The 23,009-nt window shown below is 39.2% G+C and overlaps 1 protein-coding gene across 7 annotated transcripts in view; it reads left to right on the top strand.

Moving 5' to 3' along the window:
- The window catches only part of FOCAD (focadhesin), a 132,820-nt gene that overhangs the window by 25,051 nt on the left and 84,760 nt on the right, over positions 1-23,009 (top strand). For all 7 annotated transcript variants that reach the window (XR_012627224.1, XR_012627225.1, XM_074857087.1 and 4 more), the window contains 5 exons: positions 856-1,060; positions 3,254-3,460; positions 3,908-3,995; positions 4,689-4,891; positions 10,167-10,424. Coding sequence is in view for 5 of the 7 variants with exons in the window: in XM_074857087.1 (XP_074713188.1) it covers positions 856-1,060; positions 3,254-3,460; positions 3,908-3,995; positions 4,689-4,891; positions 10,167-10,424 (961 nt within the window). In the remaining 2 variants the exon portion in view is untranslated. The remainder of the gene's footprint in view (positions 1-855; positions 1,061-3,253; positions 3,461-3,907; positions 3,996-4,688; positions 4,892-10,166; positions 10,425-23,009) is intronic.

The following is a 23,009-nucleotide window of genomic DNA, read 5'->3' on the forward strand; positions in this document are numbered from 1 at the left end:
GAATATAGAATCATTTTGGTTGGAAAAGAGCCTTAAGAACACAAGGTCCAACACTTAACCTAACACTACCAAGTCCACCACTAAGCCATGTCCCTAAGCATGATGTGAACAAATGCCACATAATGCTGATGTAGATCTATTACTGAATTCTTTGTAAAGCTCTGCATCAGGGCTGAGTCTAGTTTAAAACTGACTTTTGATTTTGATTCTGTGTATATTTGTTAATGTATTGATCATTTACTTTATTTGATTGTTTTAGTAATGTCAAGAACAGCTCGTATTCCTAACATGGTGAAGACAGAAGAATTGTTCTGTGATAAATTTTTTACCGGGAATCCATCTTGGTTAAAGCAGTTCCTGTTTCATTTAATTGATTAAGACCACTGGGCAAAAACTGACAAGGAGTGGATGGCTCTTTTAATTGAAATTACTTTTATGTGTTTTAAAAAGACATTTCTAAATAGTCTGATCCAAATGATACTTCAGAATGGCACAGTGGTCTCATGATGTTCAGCAAGGAAAATAATTTTCTTGAATTGATGAGGAAACAAAAAAGAATAAAATTAGGAGTGTCATAATATGCAAGTACATACTAAGTAGTATTCATTCTTAAATATTGAGTCTTTTCACAATTGCACTTTGTTGTATGGTACTATATAAGGTCCCATGACAGTACTTTGTGCTAGTAAGTCCAAGGGGTTTTTTGTGAGATTTAGTAATGGCTTTCATAACACCTTTATGTTGATTGCATCCTGTAGATTATTTCAGGTAATGTTACATTGTTTGGGTTTTCCTTGTTGTTCGTTAAGTTTTCAGTAGAAAGCAGTCTTGACAAACTTACTTATTGAACTGCAGGGCACAGAGTTCATCCGTTGCCATAATGACTCCGTTTCTAAGATACCTGTACTGCGAACCATCTCAGTTACGGGAATATGCTGAACTGCGAATGGGTTTACTTAAGATCTTACTTCAGCCTCATGGTCCAAAGGACAGAGAAGCACCCTCCGTGCTGGAATGCCAGATCGTTCAACTTCTGTGTGATTTTATTCCACACCTTCAGGTACAGTTGTTGTCTGACCCCACCTTTTACAAATAAATGCTATCACCACAATGGTAGTATTATTACTGCCTTTCAAGTGTGCAAATATAGCTTTCTCTTTCATTTCCTATAGACCTGATTTGTTAGTAGTACAGAAATCTAACTGGCTATTTCTCGTAGAATGTAAAACTTCTTAATTGTTCATATCTGATACCCCTGGTAAGGTGTAAACTGAAGCATGTTTACCATGATTATTTGCTGCTAGTTGCTTCAGTAAACTTGTAGAGATACCCATGAGAGAGAGAAGGTTGTTAAATTGTAAGATATTTGTCAAAAACATGCAATTTTTAACTTAATATGGATAATTTGAAAATGAAACAAACTATATGAGAAGGATGATTTAAGTACTTCTACATATTCCTTTCTCACTCTTTGTAACAGAGGGATTAGTAGTCCTGAAGACAAAATTTAATCCCTCTGGAATATGCTGAAGTTTTTGAATGTATTTTTAAATTGCACAGTGATACTTGCTAGGAGCTAGGGATTTAAACTTTCTGTCCCATTTGGTTAGAGGTCTAGGGTGGTGGTTAAGGTTCATAGCTCTGCTTTGCCTCGTGCTTTACTGTGATGTTGGTTAAGCTTTTTTCTGTACGTATGAACCTTTTCCTTAGTCTTTAATATTAGAGTAACATCTTCAGTTTCAAGTATATTCCGTCAAACATGAGGTGCTATGGTATTACTGCCACAGAAAGAGTTTGATAATATCAATAATGTAAAGTCAAATAGGCTTGATATGAGGATTTCTGGTAGTATCTTCCTCCTGAGGAATTTTACTAGTAAAGTCTACTTTGTACTGGTAGCTACTTTTCACAGTCTTTTGGACTAATAAGAACTTACGTTATACACATTTGTGTTGGTTCAGGTCTGCTCTTTGTGATGACAGATACATGCTGACTTTTTCTAGTCATAGGGACATTTCTGATTTTGTCTGGATTCTACCTGAAGTTCAGTATAATATTGTATCCTGAACGTATGACCAAGCTTCTGAGTTGGTGACATTTAGCCATAACAATGGCACTGAAGAAGATTTACAGAATTAGTTACAAACATTTCTTTCCTTCAGCATGTTGGCGCTTTTTTTTAAACTAGAAATGTGTTACAATTTTTTAAACTCAGTTTAATATTTGAATGTTTTTGTCTTGCCTGAGATACAACTTTCACAATAGAAAAGGAAACACTCATTCAAGAAGCCTGTTTGATGGATTGTTTTATAACTTGTTACTCCTTCTCATTCTGTCTTTGAACCTCAGGTTCTTCTTATCCTTCCTTTAAGCTCAGCCTTATTTAATCCTCTGTATTGTATAAATGCTGAAATGCTTCCTAGTCATTTTGTCTGACAGTACAACCAAACTGTCAAAAGTACAGCTGACTTTCCTGCTGAAAAATTCAGTGGACATGAGGCTTGTGATTAGAGCAGATTATTCATAGGATTTGTTCCAAGGAACTAAAAATCAGGATGTTATCCTTAATGCTGGCTCCAGAGTTTGTATCCAAACAGCTGGGTTTATCTGGAACTAGAATTTTCAAGAGTGGAAATGCTTTCATCTAACAGATCAGGATTTTGAGGCAACCTGCTTCTTGAAACCTCTTTACTTGGCTTCCAGATATGGAGATACTGCTTTTGGGTATCACACTTCAGCTTTTAATTTTTGTAGCAAGTAGATTATGTGGTGCTCTAGAAGCAGACAACACCACTGTCTTTCTTTTGAGACATATGTTAAAGTCTTGGTTACGTTACAGAGGAAACATTGTAGGGCAAGAATAGTTACCTGAATATTTACCTGCTATATGAAATCGCCACACAATTTGTTTTATGTTGCTGAGACAACCCTGAGACCTTCATTAATTTGCTGTTGCTTTTGAGGAAGAGATTTTTCTCATCAGCTGCAAAGAAATCTTTTTATTCTTTCATGTTTCTAATTTTGATTCAAAACATTAAATAGCAGTTCATCTCTTGTTTTTTCAGGGAAACTGGATGAGAGTTTCTTGGGTTTAGTTTATAAATGTTTCTTCAAAGTCTTAGTAATATTTGCAATGGAAACATTGCAGAGCTAAAGAACTAATTCTAAACTTGGAGAATTCTGTGTAGATAGGAAAGGGGAACCAAACCAGAATGTGTTTTGTTTTTGTTTTTTTTTAATTTCCTCTTTACAGCTTAAAGACCTACTGCAAGTTACAGAAGCCTTGTTTTTTCTGCAAGAGCTATTCCTCAGCCTACTGCGCTATCCTGTGTTTTGGAAAGTTCAGTTATCCCAGTTTTGTCTGCAACTATTATGTTTCTGTGAAACGTGTTTAAATGTAACAGGAGAATGCTCATCTTTGATCTCCTTAATAGAGGACAACTTTGAGCTCTTAAAAGAGGTAAGAGTTCATGGGAAAAAAAATAGTTGTATTTAAATTTAAACAATGTCATGTTTAAGACACTATTTAGAGATGTTGATACATGGCATTCATTTGCAAGTGACCAGTGTTGTTTCAAAGCTTCTGATATTTTTTATCTTGGTTGAACACCTTCAGAAGGCAAAAACTTAACTGGTTCTGTGTATACCAGTTAACCTTTTACCATGGGAGTTGGTTTAAACTGAGCTAAAATGTTTAAAACAAAGTAACAAATTAAAATGTTGTAGTTATTCGGTTAAAATACTGGTTTTACACTTCATATTCTTCACTGCATATACTGTGTCGCTGTGTGTGCGCTCACTATATTTCATGAAGAAACTCCTTACAGTTTTGGTTGTTTCCCATTTGTACTTTTCAGTGTCTCTGAAAAACAAAAAAACCTTGAGCCTCTTTCTTTTTTGCTTGTAGGTATTTCCTGTGGAACAGTGTATAATTGGGCTAGCGCTTCTATTGTTGCAAACACCAGAAAGTCAGCAGAAGTCTGTCTTGAGTCTAGGTAAAGCTGCTCTTGTGAAAGAGGAATCCTCATTCTTAAGACTGTGTCTTTATTTTTTCGTATTTATGAAAATAAGTTCTCCATTCCCCTGAAGTTGGATTGGGTGGTGAAATGTTTTTTGTAAGCACAATTTTTCCTAAATTTAAAAAGTAACATTTGATCTAATGGCAATGAAGATAAATTGTCCTGCTACACTGCTACTTTTTCCATGGATGTTACTGTATTCTAAGCTCCCTGCTATCTTGTCCTTGTCTGTTTCTTTCTGAGTCAACAACAGGATATTCTCAGCTGAGATTAATGCATCCTGAATAGTTTCTTTTGACAGATCTTAAGAAAACAGTCCTGACAGTCATCACAGTGTTTGGCTGAGCTTTTGACTTAGCAGTTTTGATTAGTGGAGTTACTCCAGTGAAAATGAAGGACTGTGCTACATTCCATTATTGTATTTCTTGCTGTCGTCAGGTACTTTGCTATAAACAACAGAAATGTATGAGTGTCTGACAAGAATTGGAGTTTTACCAAAAAATCTTTTGCACTTTAACTCTAGTATGCACGTACTGTGATTCTGGGGACTGTTACTTTGCTTGACCAGACTGTTTCCTAGAAATGTTTGTGACATGGCTAAAAATACACATTATGTTAGTTCTTTTTCCCCTATGTGATCTTTGTTTTTCCCGACTTTGTCTTAAATAGCGAACAAGCTTCTTTCCTGTTCAGAAACCCAGAACATCTCAACCACAGCGCATACTTTGGTGATGCCTGTGCTGCAGATCTTATGTTCTACAACAGTTGGGGACTGCCTATCAGAGGATGATTCTGGAACTACCAGGCAGCAGCTGGCTGTAAATCTTTTGGAAATGTTACAGGAAGAAGGTGTGAAGGAAAAAAAGGAATTGGTAAAGTTATAAGGTTTTTTTCCTTCTTTTGGGCAGGCAGGAGATGTATTTAACAATTTTTCTGCATTATGTCTAGGTGCTTGGTAAAGACTCCACATGTGTGAGCTTCTTTGTGTAATACTTTGTATGGAAACACTCAAAAATATGTATAGTCCATAAAGCTAGACTACTGGTAAAGTGGAAGTGTATGCTAGATACTGTTTTACTTATGAGATGGGATTTTTTTACTTTTAGAGACCGTACAGATTAAAGAATCCACTTGCATTATTAATCAAGGACTTAGTAGAAAGCAAGGTTATGTATGCTTGCTTTGTCTCTTTCAGACTTGGTTATTCTACTCATCTGCATCCTTTTCCTTACCATCATATGTGACTGTTAGCTACCGTTCTTTCTCCTTTGACTGGAGAGAGTTATGGAGCACATAAGTGTCAGCAAATTCCAGCTTGTTATCCTGGATCTTTTTATCAGTGCTGTTGTTGTTTTGTTTTTATTTATTTGCTTATGTTCCTCATAGTTGCCCTCCACCCATTTGTCCCATCTGTTCTGAGAACAGGTGACAGAAAGTCTCTTTGATCAAGGTGTGCTTAGTACTGTGTGGAAGCTAAGCTACCTTTCTGCTTTACACCCTTGTTACATGGTGTCAGGAGGGTGGTGATGTGACAAGTTGGAGGCAGGAAAAGATGCCAGTTCTGAGTTCTGCCATGTCTCCTTGTCCTGGAATCCCTCTCCAACTTCATCTTCCAATTCCACAAATCTTAAGAGGCAAGCCTATTTGCACTCCTAGTGAAGGATAAATGTTTTAAAGTTCACTAAAGCCTACATGCTTTATTCTGCACTGAAAGAACAGTCTGTGGGATGTTTTTAAGTGCAGAAGGCTGCTTACTTCCTCTTAATGGGACTTTCTAGGTGGCAGCCTGTACTGATGTCACTGGAAGTTTGTTTCAGAGAGAGGTGTTCCGGGTGCTTCAGTCCTCTGTGCTCTCTATCACCAGCCCATCTGTTTTGTTTTCTGTGGTGTTGTAGAAGCTAGTTAAATGTCTTAAAACACAACTGGGTTACTGTAGGACACAGATTACTGTACACTGTATAACACTGGTTTCCTGTAACAGAACTTTGTTGTACTGATTCTGCTATTCTCCTCGCTTCAAAAAGCATGTGAAAGCTTTTCTTTTAAGGGCTTAAATAATTTGTGATGACACAAACTTTTTCTGTTAGCTATGTTAAACTGAAAAGACACATTTTGGTGGGAATTCTCTAACAGTCATTTCACTTCTGTCTCAGGTAGACATGCTTGTCATGTTCGTAGCAGGTAGCATGGCAGATCTTTGGTAATACATGTTCAGCAGTGAGAATGGGAAGACAGACACTGATTTTGCCTGGTTATTGTTTGTAAAAAGTATGCCAATAACCTTTGGTTCTCAACTGAAACATTAAAAAATGTAGAATTTCTGTGTAATGTTCCCATAGGTTCAGTCCATTTGTGTTGTAGGATCATATTAGTACTAACAGAATACAATCTTTAATGAATTCTCCTTACTTAGACTTTCTTCACACTGGAAATGGGCATGAAAAGAGGTAGGAATAGAAAGGAGGTGTTGTCCACACTGAGCAAGCTTTGAATAAAAGTATTTAAAAGTAAGCATAAGTTATGATATATTTTCTTAGAATCACAGAACAGCCCAGGTTGGAAGGGACCTCAAAAGATCATCTGGTCCAGCCTTTCATGGGAAAGGGAGCCTAGATGAGATTGTCTAGCAACTTGTCCGATCACATCTTGAAAACCTCCAGCGATGGGGACTCCAACATGTCCCTGGAGAGGTTGTTCCATGAATGATTGTTTTCACTGTAAAAAATTTCTTTCTTATATCAAGATGAAACCTCTCCCAGTGCAATTTGTACTTGCTGTCCCTTGTCCTATCCATGTGGCTGCTTGTAAAGAAGGAGCTTCTGTTCTCTTAGTAGCTGCCCTTCAAGTACTGGAAAACTGGTGACATCCCCCTTGAGCCTTCTCTTCTCCAGGGTGAAAAGACCTAACTTATAGGGCAGGTTGTCCAGCACTTTGATTATCTTCATGGCTCTCCTTTGGACCCTCTCCAGTCTGTCCACGTCATTTGAATTGTGGGGCCCAGAACTGGACCCAGTATTCCAGGTGCAGCCTGACAAGCGGTGAGTAAAGTGGGATGATCACGTCTCTATCTCTGCTAGTAATGTTCCTAAAGATGCAGCTCAAGATCCAATTTGCCTTTGCTGCAGTGGTGCACTGCTGACTCATGTTCAGCTTGTTGTCCACCAGGACCCCCAGGTCCCTCTCAGCAAGGCTGCTCCCCTGCCACAGAAATCATAGCCTGTACTGGGCTCCTTGGTTATGCAGGATTTGCACTTGTCTTTGTTGAACTTCATACAGTTCTTTCTAGCTTACTCCTCCAGCCTGTTCTGGTCTCTCTGAAAGATGGCTCTCCCTTCTGATGGGTCCACCTCACCAACCAGTTTAGTGTCATCAACAAACTCGGTGAGGGTGCTTTCAGTCCCATTGTCCAGATCATTTATGAAGATGTTGAACAGTATGGGGCCCAGCACTGATCCCTGGGGGACCCCGCTTGTGATAGGCTGCCAGCCTGAGTAATCACTGAGTAACCACTGATCACCACTCTCTGAGTGCAGCCTGTGAGACAATTTCCTGACATCTCACAGACCACCCATCCAATCTGTATCTTGACATTTTTTCCAGGAGAAGGCTGTAGGAAACAGTGTTGAATGCTTTGTTGAAGTCCAGGTAAGCAACATCCACTGCTCTCTCCATGCAGACAGAAGTTACTTTATAGTAGAAGGTGATCAGGTTAGTCTGGCACAATTTGCCTGTGGTAACTCTGTGATTGGGAAAATCCAGCACCTGCTTAATTTGATTTGTAATAGTTTCTAGGAGGACTCTTCCACCACTTTCGCAGGGATTGAAGTAAGGATAATGGCCCTGTAGTTTCCTGACCCTCTTTTGGTCTATTCTTGTAGATGGGCATGAGAACTGCCCTCTTTCAGTCATCAGGGATGCCCCTTGATCTCCACGACTTTTCAGAGATAATAGACAGTGGTCTTCTAACTATGTCAGCCACTTCCATGAACACCCTGGGGTGGATTCCCTCAGGGCCCATCGATTTATGTGGGTTGAGCCCTTGCAGAGGGCCACTACTGGTGGGTCAACACATGTGTTGTAGCAGCTTGATCCAGTGATCTGGGGTCCAGCTACAGCAGTAGAGACAGAGGAAAGGAGGCTTTGAGAACCTCTGCTCTGTCAGCATTATTTGTAACTTGTTTCCCTGCACTGTTTAGTAATGACCTATGCCTTCCCTGTGCTCCTGCTTACTGCTCACACATCTGAAGGACCCTTTCTTCTTCTTGATGTCACTGGCCAATTTCAGTTCTAGCAGAGCCTTAACCTTCCTGTCTGGATCTCTGCATGCCCTAGCAAGGTTCTTGTAGCCCTTAATGGGTATGTGGCTGCCTTTCAATAGCTGGTATGTTTCTTTTTTGCTTTTAACTGCACTCAAAAGCTATGTTTTCTTCAGAGGCTTTTTTTTTTTTTTTTGGCAGTCACCGTAATAGGGAACTGTTCTACTTGTAGCCCCAAGATTTTGAAAAATGTTAGGATGTGGTTAACCTGCATTCTACTTTGCCATTGAGGGATTTTATATATATCTTTCAGTGTTGGTAGGCTGAAATTTTCTACCTAACCTGCTTGAATGGGGTGCAGCATTAAAGTAGAAATACAGTGATAGCTTATTTTCATGCAGCTGAAATAAAGGGGAAGGGAGCAAGTATGGTTGTGTAGCAAAACCTTTGGGGAAGTAGTGTGGAATGGGAAATACCAGTGTAATATTTCAGGCTCTACCAATTTTATCAGTCTTTTCCAGGCATTTAAAAAAACAAACCAAAAAAGCACAAAAAAAATCAAAACCAAAAAAACCTGTAATAGTCTGATCTTGATTTCAAGCTCTACAATCTTGTAGGTGCAGACAACTAAACAGTACAGCTTACAGATCCTGAAGCTCTTCTTAGCCCGCTGTATGTTATTGGATAAAGTTTAAATACCTTTATCAATACATGGCAGTTTCACACTCTATCGAGAAGAGGTATTTGGCTTCAAGTGACCTTAACAGCCAGAGAGGTGGCATTCTAGATTGCTGAAAGTTTTACACACAGTAACTGTAATGCTTAAGTAATGGAATAAGCTAATTTTAATGTTATTTTAAAAAGGTCATCTAAAGTACAGAGGCATTCTACCTTCCATTAGCCAAAATAAGTTTACATTACATTGAACAGTGTGATTAAAATGGAATTCTGCAGTTTTATGGAGAGCAGTTTTTGCCATTCAAAATCGCTTTTTCCCTGGTGATTTAAAGGTGAGTAGGCCCTGCCCTGTTGGAGTCTGAATTACATTTGTAATGTTCACTTGGAGACCTTTTCAGTACTTCTTGACCTGATTTTTATATAAATGTTCTTCATGTAATCACTACCTGCCAACTACTATCTTAATAATGGAAAGATGTTTCTGAGAACATTGCGTTTTCTAAGGAACCAAAGAATAGGATAGAGATGGTTTGTCTTGGATTAAGCTTTTCTGTTGTAATGAAAACTTTGGACTTCCACATTAATTTGCAAGAGCCTTTATATATATATATATATATATATATATTTACATATATTAAAGCCTGAGTTAGGAGCATTCCTCATTTGTATTTCACTACTTACCTGCTTCTGAATGTTACCTTCTGTGACTGCATCTATACAACATTTTGTTCTGAGAAGTGAAACAGTTAAAAAAAAAAAAAGTTGGATTAACTTAAACTATGGTGTTTTATTAAGTAATACCAAAAGTTAAGAGAATTTCCTTAAAATAATGTCGATGATACTTAATGCTTTCATGATGCACCTGTTAAGTGTCAGGAATGGAAGCTTTTAATCTACTCCAGTTCTATTGTGTCCATTTTAGTAAGGAAGTAGCACTGCAGTTACCAGCAGGAACTGGAATGGTGGAAGCCAAATAAACGAGTCACTCGTGTATAGGGAGTTAGCAACCCATTCAGATATCCTTAGTGCAAGAATTCACGTAAAGGATTGTGAAGAAATGTGTTGCAATTTATTCTTTACACTTACTCCATTAGGACCCTGAAAAAAAAATTTGTTTTGGATGACAGAACTGAAATAGTTATGTTTTTTCTTTGTTCTTTCATGGTACCTTATTTGTTTGGTTGAGAATTTTGTTTGTTTCTCTTGTTCTCAGGTGTCGTGCAAACTCCTTTTCCCCATAACCAGCTCTTACAGCTCATTGTATGCAACCTGGAAGATCATAGAGCTCATGAAAGAGAAGTCTGCAGTTACTAACTGGTTATCTTCAGTGAAATCACTGCTACCCATTACAACTCAAGTCCCTGCCCATGTTTTTCTTTTGCTGGCTTATTTACTGATCCAAGAAAATGGAGACAGTCTTTGTGATGTACTCCAGGCTACTACGGAAATAGCCAAGGCTGATTGTTCTCAGGTAAAAACATACCGTTGGTGGACTTTGTTACAGGAATTGGGCTGGGTTCTGCAGCCAGAGAGAGGCAAGGCTGCCACAACTCTGTGACCCCAGATCCGACAAGCAGCAAGACTGCCTATATTCCCAGTAGGTAATGCACATGCAGTGCACACATGCACCACATACCTGTGCTTATTTGTATATAACACAGACACACAGAGCACTCACAAGAAAGCAAAACAGCACCAGAGCCTCTGTCTTGCTCCACTGTGGAGGTCTCCTATGAAGACAAACAGACAGAGTTTTTCAGCCCAGAGAAGAGAAGGCTTGAGGGAGACCTTATTTCAGCCTTCCAGTACCTAAAGTAGACCCACAAGAAAGCTGGAGAGGGACTTTTTACAAGGGCATGTAGTGATAGGACAAGGGGTAATGGCATTAAACTTAAAGAGGATAGATTCATATTAGATGTAAGGAAGAAATCCTTTTCTGTGGGGGTGGTGAGGCACTGGAACAGGTTGCCCAGAGAAGCTGTGGCTGCCCCTTCCTGGAAATGTTCAAGGCCAGGTTGGACGGGACTTTGATCAACCTCTGATCTAGTGGAAGGTGTCTCTGCCCATGGCAGGGAAGTTGGAGCTAGATGATCTTTAAGGTCCCTTCCAACTCAAACCATTCTGTGAATATATGTACAGTGTATGGATATGTACAGTATGGATTCCTCCAGCAATGGGCGTAGACAGTCATTGTGCACAGTATCCTGGATCCCAGTCTCACCAGTTGCTGGCATTTGGACATATGAGCCCCTGAGGCCACAGCTCCGCTGCAGCTGCTGGTGCAGCCTGCCCACCATCCTGCAGAGACACACACACCTGTACATACCGCCCAATGCCCTGCTGGCTGGGACTACCCTGGCCCCCATGTAGGCAGCCCCTATGTGGTCTCACCCTTAGACACATACATATGCATGCACACGCATATATCCCAAGCTGGCTGGAACTCACCTTTTCTGTGTCACTTAGAGCAAAATATGTATTATGTCTCTCTTTTGGAGTATTTTTTGGTTGTTTAGGCTTCGGAAAAAAAAAATAGCTTATTTGTTACTAAGCTGCAGAAGTTTTTAAACTAGGTGACAGCTTCATCTGTTGTGATTGGTCTGCTGTTAACCTTTTATGTCTCAAGTCTCTTTCAGGCTGGCCTTTTGTTGTTTTCTTGTATGGGTATGTTTCATAATGCACTCAAATTGATACAGACTTGGGAGCATGTGATTTCTTTAAAATTTTTTTCGCAGTTTGAATTTTTTCATTCTATTGTTTTTCTAGCATTGCATTCAATTGTACTTTTGCATTGTAATTAGGTTTTGTGGGGATTAGTTATTTTATATTTCTAGGCTTAAATGATGCTAGTTCCAGGGTTTTTGGTTTTTGTCTTTAGACACTTGACATTTGTTAACCTTTGTATTAAAGATAAGATTTTGGGTGGTGTGTAGAAAAAGTAATTCTGTCCTGTTCAAACACACAGTAACAGCTTGAAAAGTCCAGTTTTCAGTCTGGAGAAGACTGCGGGGTTTTGCTGTAGGATTACTGGTCAGGACTGCAAGTGTTCTGTGGGCATGGAAGAACATGTAGAATCTGTTAATTTACATGAAGTATAAGATTAGTTCTCTGAAAAAAAGAGTGAAATGTATTATTTAAATTTTGGCCAAACCAAGTGTAGCTGGGTTTCCAAGAAGTGTGTAACCTCCAAACACATTTAACTGATTGTTTTCCTCACTACATCTTGAGGAAATAAACACATAAAATACTTTGGAAGGAGGAATAAAAAAGGGAAGGCTTCACTGGTCTTAAAAGGATTTTTCATTGTGGCATCTGTAGCATAGTGCGCTTTTTTTTTTTTTTCCTTCTGGAAGAATCATAGAATAGTTTGCATTGGAAAGGACCTTTAAAGGTCATCTAGTCCAACGCCCCTGCAATGAGCAGGGACATCTTTGCCTAGATCAGGTTGCTCAGAGCCCCATCCAACCTGACCTTGAATGTTTCCAGGGATGGCACATCTACCACCTCTCTGGGCAGCCTGTTCCAGTGCCTCACCACCCTTATCTTAAAAAATGTCTTCCTTATATCTAGTCTGAATCTACCCTCTTCTAGTTTAAAACCACCACCCCTTATCCAGTCACTACAGGCCCTACTAAAAAGCCTGTCCCCATCTTTCTTGTAAGCCCAGTTTAAGTATTGAAAGACCGCAGTAAGGTCTCCCTTGAGCCCTCTCTTCTCCAGGCTGAGCAACCTGAACTCAGCCTCATAAGGGAGGTGTTCCATTCCTCTGATGGTTTTTGTGGCCCTCCTCTGGACCTGGTCTAACAGATCCATGTCTTTCCTGTACTGAGGAATCCAGAGCTGTACACAGTATTCAGGTGGGGTCTTGCCAGAGTGGAGTAGATACGGATGCAACATACTGGGAAAAGGTATAACAGTGAAAAGAAAATTGCAAACTAAACTGAAGGGTACAGCCAACTGGGGCTCTCTGCAGCACTTCTGTAGCACACTTCAAACCGCAAATAGACATCAGTTGAATTGAAAAAAGTTAGTGGGCAATTTCCTTTTATAGTATATCCATGCCTGTATGTGAATTAAATAGGGAAGTGTCATGCTTTGCTCATTTTACTGTATTTTGAAGTTCCCGATTTGTCCTGTGCATGCTGCTATCTTTTTAGTGAATATGCAGGTCGTGACAGATTCAAGATGACAGTGTTTATAAAAAGCCTGAACTGCAATGTTGATATTTGTTTTAGGAAGAACCTATAAGGCTACACAGCTTATTTACAAAATAAGAACAGGGTCTAATTCCTAGATAGTATTTATTCAGGGTCCTTGGTGTACTCCTTCTTGAATTGTGTGTAGAACAGCTACTCGGGCTTGTTACTAAGTCTCATGTCAGTGGAAATACTGAGCTGTTAGAAGTTAGAACCGACTCCTCCAAGTTAGGCATCTGGTGGAAATGAGCAAAATTAAGTGCTTTTTGTTCTTTTCAGGATATCTTTTTCCATTCTTACTTTGTTCACTTAATGGTTCTTTCTTATTTTCTCAGAATGGCTGTTATTTTCTTGTACATGGATGAATTCTTTCTCTTAAACTACAGACTTAAAATCCTCCCATTTTATTATAGCCTTGCACCTCTTCTAGAGGATGGTTAAATAACACAAAATGGGGAAGAATTGAAAAGCAGAAAAAAAGCATAACAAAACATGTGAGCAAGTCAGAACCTCACAGTACTCTTCTCAGAGCTGTGGACAGCTGTGGCAAGAGGGCACTTGAAGCTGCTTTTGCTGCTTCATGCAGCGTTTGGCTTCCTTTTAATATGTCATCTGCTTCTTGTCATTCAGTTTAATTTAAGATACCAATGCTGTGTGTTGTTTAAAACCTTGGAGAGAAAAATACTGGGTCACAAAGGCTCTGGTGATCTGTGGCAAGGAGAAATAAATATATTGCACTAAGACTTTGCAGGTTAGTTTTCTTGACATGGTAGAACTCTATAAACAACCTATGCTAGGAGAGCTATTTACCAAATGGTGGTGGTATTGATGCTGATTACCAGGTGCAATGGCATGCTCTAGTATTTTTTGAATGATCATGGTTTAGAGTTCATTCAGTAAGTTGTTACTTAACTGTTTTGAAAGAAGTGGAAGCCTTGAGCATTTTTTAAGCTTTTCTTAACAAGTGGCTTTATGCCTTAAGTTAGAATATCAAAAAAAACCCCGAACAACAACAAAAAAACCCAACAAAACCCCACATTTTCTTTGTTGAAAGGTAAAGGAAACCATAGATTTGACTATTGTTTCTAAAAGTGCAGGTTAGTCTTCTGAAATCAGGGTATAGGTTTACCTTGGTCATCCAATTCACAGCTACGGAAAGGTTTACTGCATTACTAACAATGCTAATGTTTCTATTAAGTGTTTCATTCATGAGTTTATGATCATCAGAGGTCTGGAGTTTTGGGTTATATGTACTATAATGGATTGGAGGGGGCGGCTTTGTATGAAGTAGATTGCCTGTTAAGACTTTATTTTTTTGGACCAACTCTAACGTTGAAGTGCCTTACGATGTGCTATTTTAACCCATGCTAAAAGGTTTACTTACTGTGCTGGGTTCAAGCATCAAGTATTAGATGTGTGAAGTATTGACCATATTATTTAAGTACAAGTTGGGAAGCTGGTTTAAAGTAAGCAGTCTCAGTATTTTATCTTCAGGAAACAAAAAGCAATCCTTTCATAAGCAGACATGTTAAGAATAGGGTGGTATTGCTGGAAAGTAGCACTTATTTTAGAGCTCTGGTTGAGAGGAAAGGTGGGGAGCTAATCAATGACAAGGGTAAGAACGTAAAACTTACAGGTAATGACAATTGAGCTGACCATGACAATGTGATCCTAAGCCAGCAGTCAGAAGTCAGTCTTCCAGATGTGTTTTCTCTTGTAACTGCAAGAGCCAGGTTTTTGAGGTAAGACGCAAAGCTTTAAGGTAGCCTATAGATGCTTTGTTGACCTTGATTTTTTTTTGTTGGTTTTATTTTTTTTTTTTTTGCAAGGCTATTAAAACTGGATTTTCTCACTTTAAGTGGGAAGCACCTAATCATGTTCAAGGGCAAAAGTAAGCAAAATGAATTGTATTTTGGTGTAAAAGAAAAGCTGAGCTGATGTAGAACCACCTGTACATCTCTTTAACTTAGTTTCTTGAAAATCTTTCCGTAAGTCAGCATTCAAAACCTAGTATGAGTAGTACACCCCAACTATGAGTAGTTTGACAGGTCTACTAAATAGTCTGTAATCAGGGATACAGGCCCCAGACTTTGTAAATTAATTAATTAATTATCCTCTAGGAAAAGGGTAGGTAAGTTACAACTCCATGTTTTGACACCTGCAATAGACATACATCTGCCCTATCCTGGGAAACTTCAGTTCTGATGCAAATTGCTGCAAGTAAGGCAGTTTTCTTCTTGTGTCTAGCCATGTATAAATGCCAGGCTCTTTATTGTGGGTTACTTGTTTTTGTCTGTAGACTCTCTCTGCAACCTAAGACTTGGGTTGCTGCAATAGGTCTTTGAGTCATATGATGAATCAGTGGCTTATTACAGAAAGAGGAAAGGCATAATGCTTTGTTTATTAACTGATACAGTTATTCAAAATGCAATTTGATGTCATTTAAAAAAGCAATAACTTGCTGAAAAAAAATGACTAAAGTAATATGGCATCTGAGCAGAATGGCCTGAACTCTGACTGTAGGGAATAATTCTCTTCTGAATTTCACTGGAGTAATCTGGAATATCTCCAGTGACTTGAAATGAACAGTTTTAGAGACAAATTTAAATGCAACTCACCAGAATTACAGAAACTGTAGACAGATACAGGGAGAGGAGTTTAACCAGAAGTTGCTGATGTTTAGCATGATGTGAGTGGGCTTACCGACTTTCTTTGTTCACTTATTTTAAGCTAAAGTTTTTGTTCACCAATACAGTAAATAAGATTGATGATGGACAGAGCCTCTTTGAGCTAACTGTGGTGGTCTGACTACTTTGGAATGAAGAAACCCTTCAGGCTGGTGAAAAGGTCCTTCCTGGCACTGAGAAAAATGGCTTATGCCCAAATGAAATGAGAAGGTGAAGTTCAAACTGCTTTTCTGTTTCCCTAATGAGAAGTCCATATGAATTAGAAACTGTTGCTTAAAATGCAGAACTCAAACCATAATTTGATACTGTCCAACTGGCTCACATTTCATTTGGGGACCGCAAATGGTGAGCTTTTAGTCTTTTAAATTACTGTGGGCTTTAAAATACTTCTTTGCAAAATATGTAGAGTATTCAGGTATCTTTTTAGTAGTATCACATAAAGCAATCTGTAATTAGCGATACAGCAGACGTTCTGCTGGGTAATATTTGCAGATTTGACATGAGAAGAATACTGCGCTTAATTGGGGTGATATTTCCCTTTTCAGTCCTTAGTTGAGTGCAACTAAGGACATCTGAATATTCTCCAGGTAGCAATAGCTAATGCATTGCAGTCTTTTAAAGTACGTTTTCATTCCAAAAGATCTTAATGCTTTAAAACTGGGACTTACTGTCTGGCTCAGTTGAACTTGGGATCACCTGGCATCTGCCTTGACTCTGGCAAGTTATTTTAGTTCTGAGTCTGCTCAGTGGGTCCACAGAGATTATTACAGTGTGATGCAGCACTGCACTGAAAGAGTATCATGTTGGTTCTTATAGGTGCAATGCTCTTTGTAAGACAGGAAGAATGACCTGGGACTTCACTGGTCTTGCAGTTAAATTAGTTAGTACAGGGTCAGAAAAGCAGATTACTTTAATAAAGTCAGTGGGCAGTGTGATGGCAACAACCACTAACATATTGATGGCAAAGTTATACTTCGGGAATTGCTTTATTTGGTTTTGTGTTTTATTCAGTTCCACATAAATAAATGGTGCTTTATAAAAGATGGAGAAATAAGTAGTAAAGCAGTGATCAAAATGTCCTTTAAGTTAAGAAAGTGAAAGGCTCATCACAACAAGATTGTTAAACATTTTGAGTCTTCAGTTCCATAGGGCACTTTCTGAAGGACGCAGTGGAAGGTGGTGTGCCTAATTAGAAGGCTGTTCTGAAGAAGAGAAGGAAGTCAGAGGTTGGGTGTGGAAAGAAGAGAACAAAAACTGGCTGCTAATCCCCAGTTTATTTTTAAACAGTCACCACTACTACCTTGAATCTGCTCCTTTGATGTTAGCAGCACCTGAACACTCAGTTTAAACTCAGGTGTTTGTAATGGAAAGAAGGTCTAACCAAATAATGACAGGTACATTCCAAATTCCATGTCTTCAATTCATGTTCAAATCGAAGTAAACTTGGGCTAGCAGACCTCAGTGCTTAGCCTTGCAAAAGGTAAATAAAGTGTCCACAGAATGAAAAGTGTCAACTTTGCAGCCAAACTGTGGACTACCTCTACTACAGCAGAATATATATATGGAAGTGCTGAGATGTCATGGTGAGGGTCATAACATAAAAAGAGTTGTCTTGCTCTTTTTTTTCTTTATTTTTTTCTTTTTCTTTTTTTTTTCTTTTCCTTTTTTTTTTTTCATAAGAGATTGAGATAATCAGGAATTCTGCTGCTGGTGAAATTCTGTTACTTTTGTACTTCAGGTGATTAGTGGTTGTAGCTGTGGTTATTGAATTGAACCAACCAGAGAATGTGCCCTGCTGGACCCCCTCTTTGTGAACAGAGAAGGACTGGTGGATAATGTGGTGGTTGGAGGCTGACTATGGCACAGCAATCATGAAATAATAGAGTTCTCTATTCTTAGAGAGGCCAGGAGAGGGCTAAGCAGAACTGCCATCCTGGACTTCCAAAGGGCTGACTTTGTCTTGTTTGGGCACCTGCTTGACAGGATCCCTTGGGAGATGGTCCTGAAGGGTATAGGGTTCCAGGAAGGCTGGGCACTCTTTAAGAAGGAAGTGTTAATGGCTCAGGAACAGGCTGTCCCCAGGTGCTGTAAGAGAAGCCGGCGACAGAGAAGACCACCCTGACTGAACAGGGAGCTTTGGCTGCAACTCAGGGAGAAAAGGAGAGTTTACGGCCTTTGGAAGAAGGGACTAGCCACTCACAATGATTACAAAGAGGCTGTGAGGCTATGCAGGGTGGAAATCAGGAGGTCTAAAGCCCAGCTAGAAATTAATCTGGCTTCAGCAATCAAGGACAACAAGAAATATTTCTGTAAGTATGTGAGCAGCAAAAGAAAGACCAGGGAGAGCCTCCATCCCCTGCTAGACACAGGAGGAAACATGGTAACAAGTGATGAGGAGAAGGCTGAGGTGCTTAATGCCTTCTTTGCCTCAGTCTTTAATAACAAGACTAGTTGTACTGAGGGAATCCAGCCTCCTGAGCCAGAGGACAGAGACTGGGAGAACGACCCCCCCGCAATCCAGGAGGAGATAGTCAGTGACCTACTGCATCACATAGACATACACAAGTCTATGGGACCGGATGGGATACACCCGAGGGTGCTGAAGGAGCTGGCTGGGGTGCTCGCCAAGACGCTTTCCATCATTTACCAGCAGTCCTGGCTGACTGGGGAGGTCCCGACAGATTGGAGATCAGTCAATGTGATGCCCGTCTATAAGAAGGGTCAGAAGGATGATCCGGGAAACTACAAGCCTGTCAGCTTGACATTGGTGCCCAGGAAGCTGATGGAGCAGCTCATCCTGAGTACCATCACACAGCACGTGCGGCACAGCCAGATGATCAGGCCCATTCAGCAGGGGTTTATGAAAGGCATGTCCTGCTTGACAAACCTGATCTCCTCCTACGACAGGGTGACCTGTTTATTGGATGAGATACGGTGTAGTTGGGAACTGTCAGTGTTAGGTTAATGGTTGGACTAGATGATCTTCAAGGTCTTCTCCAACCGAGATGATTCTGTGAAAAGTCACTGGTGATTACCATGTTGAACCAAAAGTTGAAGAATTGTGTTTCAAAACAAAACAGGGTCAGAAAGTGAGAATGTGCATTGAGAATGCTATCTTCATTCCTTTCATGTTTATTACAACTCTACAAGGAGGGTTCACAAACAGGATCTCCCATTTCCACACTGAATATTGTTTTTATAAGGAGTTTATTGTCTCTGCAGTAAATTAAGGGAGCATTAAAAAGCCTTGCTATGTTTAAAAATAATTAATGTAATTGATTTTGCAGACATTGTTCTGGTTGTCCTTTATTTTTGTTTTTTCTCACCATTTCCGTGAACAGAGCCTACAGAGGACTTCTGTGTATGTACCTCCTCCTTCCCCACTGAATAAAAGCATTTTTATGGTCCAAGATTAGTGATTATATTAGATCTGATTCTAGCTGAGGCATTTTAGAGTAATGGTCTGAAACACTGTGGAAGAAAATTCAGAAGTCTTTTTAAAAGGTTGTCAAATGAAGAGTAGTACATGGGCTTTTAGGCTGTCTTAAATCACTGCAGAGGCTGCACTGACACGTGCTGTTCATACAGTCCTCCCAATGGGATGAATTTTCTTGTGCAAAGATCTTGTTATACTCTGTGAAACCAGCTGTGCTACAACAGGAAGAAATTAAATTGCCTGACAGAGGTCACTGGTGAATAGTAGTGCAAGGTCTATTACCATTATTAGAGCATTCTGAGGCTTTAGAAGGCATCCATTCTTTTATGGTTTTTCAACTGCTAGAATGAAATATTTTAGTGGTAAATGACACCCTTCTGGAAAATTCAACTGAAGGTGCATTATTTTGTGTTCTTTGGGGGCTGGGAGTTCATTAAAAAAAAAAAGTAAAATACTTTTTTATTTGGGTAAAAAACACATTTAAGGATATGTTGAAATGGATTTTGTTCGCTCAGGTAATGCCTGATGGTATTGTTCCATGTCTGATTATGTGAACTTTGGAGAGTAGCTGTAGGGAATCAGTTCCATTGTAGTCAGATCTTGTGGACAGATTCTTTATGGCTGAAGCTTATTGATTAGGATCCTGCTGGAGTACATGAAACTTTTGAAAACCTAGCTTATGTACTCTAAAAACTGCTTCTCATTTTTGAGAGCAGTTTATTTTAATAGGTTTTATAAACAGAAACTTGTCTTCCATTTATGCACTTAGCTGAAAAAGTGGTTCCTTCATTTGTGTGAATTGTTCAGTACCTTTCGTCTTTCTTACTGGAGCAAGAAATGCCAGAGTACTGAATGCTTTTGAAAACCTGCTTGTTTGACTGCCTTGCCTACTGGAGAACTAGATTGGTGGTACCTCTTTTCCAAAATTCAGCCTGACATTTCTCAGAAACAAAACCTGTAACTTCGCAGTGACATTTATTTCCTGCCTTTCAGTTGGCTTTTTGTGGGGGCCTGGAATGATCTCTTAGTGTTAAAATTGGTCCAAAAGATCCCTCCAGGATAGGCATGCAAGCAAAGGAAGTGTGGTGGGAATAATGTAAAGTGATATCCTACATTTAGAGTTTAAAATGGGGACGGCATATGTCAATATGTATTTGGATTATATTTTTTTGAAATGAGTTTTTCCTTCTCAATACGACTTGTCTTACTGTTTTCTGGCTGGCTTTTATTCTTTGTTCATACACAAGGTCTGTATGAGGACACTTTCTCTTCAGTAAAATGTAAGGAAATGGGAAGGAACAGAAGAGGAAGATTATCTTCTTCCCCTGCTATCTTCTCTTAGCTTGTGCTTTTTAAGAACAATAACTGTCCTGTAGCTTAGAAAAAAGAAATCGGACCACTGATTCTGAGAATAGGTTCTCAGACCTATTTATTAAATAAAGCATTTGGTCTTGGGTGTTTAATCTTACTTTAAAAAGGAGAGTATTGACATACCTTGGCATCATTTTTGAGATACAAATTATTTAAAAAAAAAAAAACAACAACAACAACGTAATCTTGAAACTCTTCTTCAGGTTGCTAACGACAAACTTGACCTAACTGCTTCATCCTCTGGAAGCGTGGGGGATGCAGAAGGCAGTGTTGCCACGCAGCATGCCTCTCAGAGCTGCTTCCTTTGTGCTGGGAGCTCATGAATAGTGATACCAGCTTTTTGGAGCTGTTAAGTCCTTGATGAAGATTTAGCATAAATTTAATATTGAAATTAGTCCTAGCATTGTTTATCCAATTACATGAGGGAGAGGGGGAGAGTAGCAGCTTTGTGGTACTAGAACATTTTGCGTTTTTTCCTAATCTTATAATTTGAACATACAGTTCAAAACAAGCACGCTTTGAAGGACAGTACCTTTAAGGAAATATGTAACTGGCCTTAGAGTAGCACATGCTTAGTCTTTTCATGAGAATTTTATAAATTGAATTTAGCACCTGTTTACTAGATATTAGTGTAAAAGTCATTGTAGAACTTTCATGTAATACCTGTTTAGTGTAGAATAAACTTTGTAACTAGAAAATGAATGCGGATGCAGGACTTGGAATTAACTTCTCATTGCAGCTGATGAAGGCTAGGCCTGAGCACACTGCCTTTAAAAGGTTTGAATGCTTTTATAACTAGGGATTATGAATATAATTTATTTTAATTTATTTCCAGTATCATTCAGTCTTATTGCCATGTGTGTAGTCCAGTGTAGCTACAACTGAGAAAAATGCAGCAAGTAGCCTATTGAAGAGACATCTAGCTTAAGACCAAATTGAGTTGCGTAAGACCCTGCCTCTGCCAAAAGAAAAAGGCAGTTTGAGGAGAGATCGGGAGGAAGGAACTTCGGTAAGGAGTTTGGTCATTGTAATGACATATCTGACATATCTAATAATCTTTTATGTAGCCTTTTTGTCAAGTACAGTGTAAAACAATGACAGTGTTTGTCACAGATAGGTATGGTTTAAAGAATTAACAAAAGCTTCTTTGAGTTGCGAGTCTTCAATCATGTTGCGGCATACGAAATTTTCTGGATAATATTATTAGAAGACGTTTCTTCTCCATTCACAAATTGCGTTAACAGTTGTATGGAAAATGTATGTATCTCAGTAGAGGAGCATGCGTGACCTCCCTGATAATTTTGGGACTTAAAATGGTGATGCAGGTTGCTGTGTTAGCGTCAGTGATTGCCCGCCTCCCCTCAGAGGTATGAAATGTCCATTGATTGCTTATCGCCCTGTGATTTACATTCAAAGAATACAGTAAATCAGTTGATTTTTTTTCTTAACACTCAAGGTACAACAGATGACCAGAAATATAACTGCTTCCATCTATCAAGTCTCCTAGCTTCAAGGGGATTTTTTTTTTTTTCTTCCTGTATTATTTGGTCTCTGTGCAAGCTTCTCTTTCCCTAAGGCTTGATTTAACCAAAACAGTCCTTGCTTTGAGCAGTTGGTACTCATCTTCTTTTGGGTTCTATTTAATTTAATCAGGAAGTTAATCTTTAGTTTTCTTCCTGTGTACGAATGAACAAAATTCTCTTCGGCAGTGCTGTTGTCCCTTTGACATGAGTAAAGTGGGGAATACAACTGCATTGTGCATAGGTTAGTCTAAACAAATCATTACAGTTGGGGAGTGGGAAGGAAAGGTGGGAGAGCAAATTAAATCTCATATTTTGAGTGAAGGTTTCATTTTTCTGTTTTTCACTGTTGATGCTGACGTCTTATTACTGAATTTTGATTGGGACCATAATTGATATTAATCAAACTCTGCTATGTGCTGGTGAGTTTGGAATGACTTATTTCCCCCACCTGCTTTTGTGCTCTAAAGAATATCGCGATGAAAAGGAATACTCCTTATGATGCAGGATTTATAAGATACTGTTGACGCTGGTCTTGAAAGTGTGACCAAGCATGTCAAAGACATTTAAGCTAGGAGGCATGTGCTGATTAAGGCACATGATAGGATAAATTCAGGAAAGCCCCCAGAGAGTGGGGTGGGTGAAAAAGATCCCAATTGCTACATGTGTCTGAAATAGCAGTTGAGCTGTGATGAGAATAAAGCCAGGTGGGGAGGAGGGGAAAAAAACAACAAGCAAACAGAGAAGAAAAGGAAGTTCAGAGAATTACTGAGGAGCTCTCTTCCCATAGTTAAAGCCCTGTTCCAAGGTGATGCTGTGAGGTGGGTTGTATGTAGACTCCTTTCA

Source organism: Strix uralensis, chromosome Z, assembly GCF_047716275.1.
Source record: "Strix uralensis isolate ZFMK-TIS-50842 chromosome Z, bStrUra1, whole genome shotgun sequence".
Lineage (NCBI taxonomy): Eukaryota > Metazoa > Chordata > Aves > Strigiformes > Strigidae > Strix > Strix uralensis.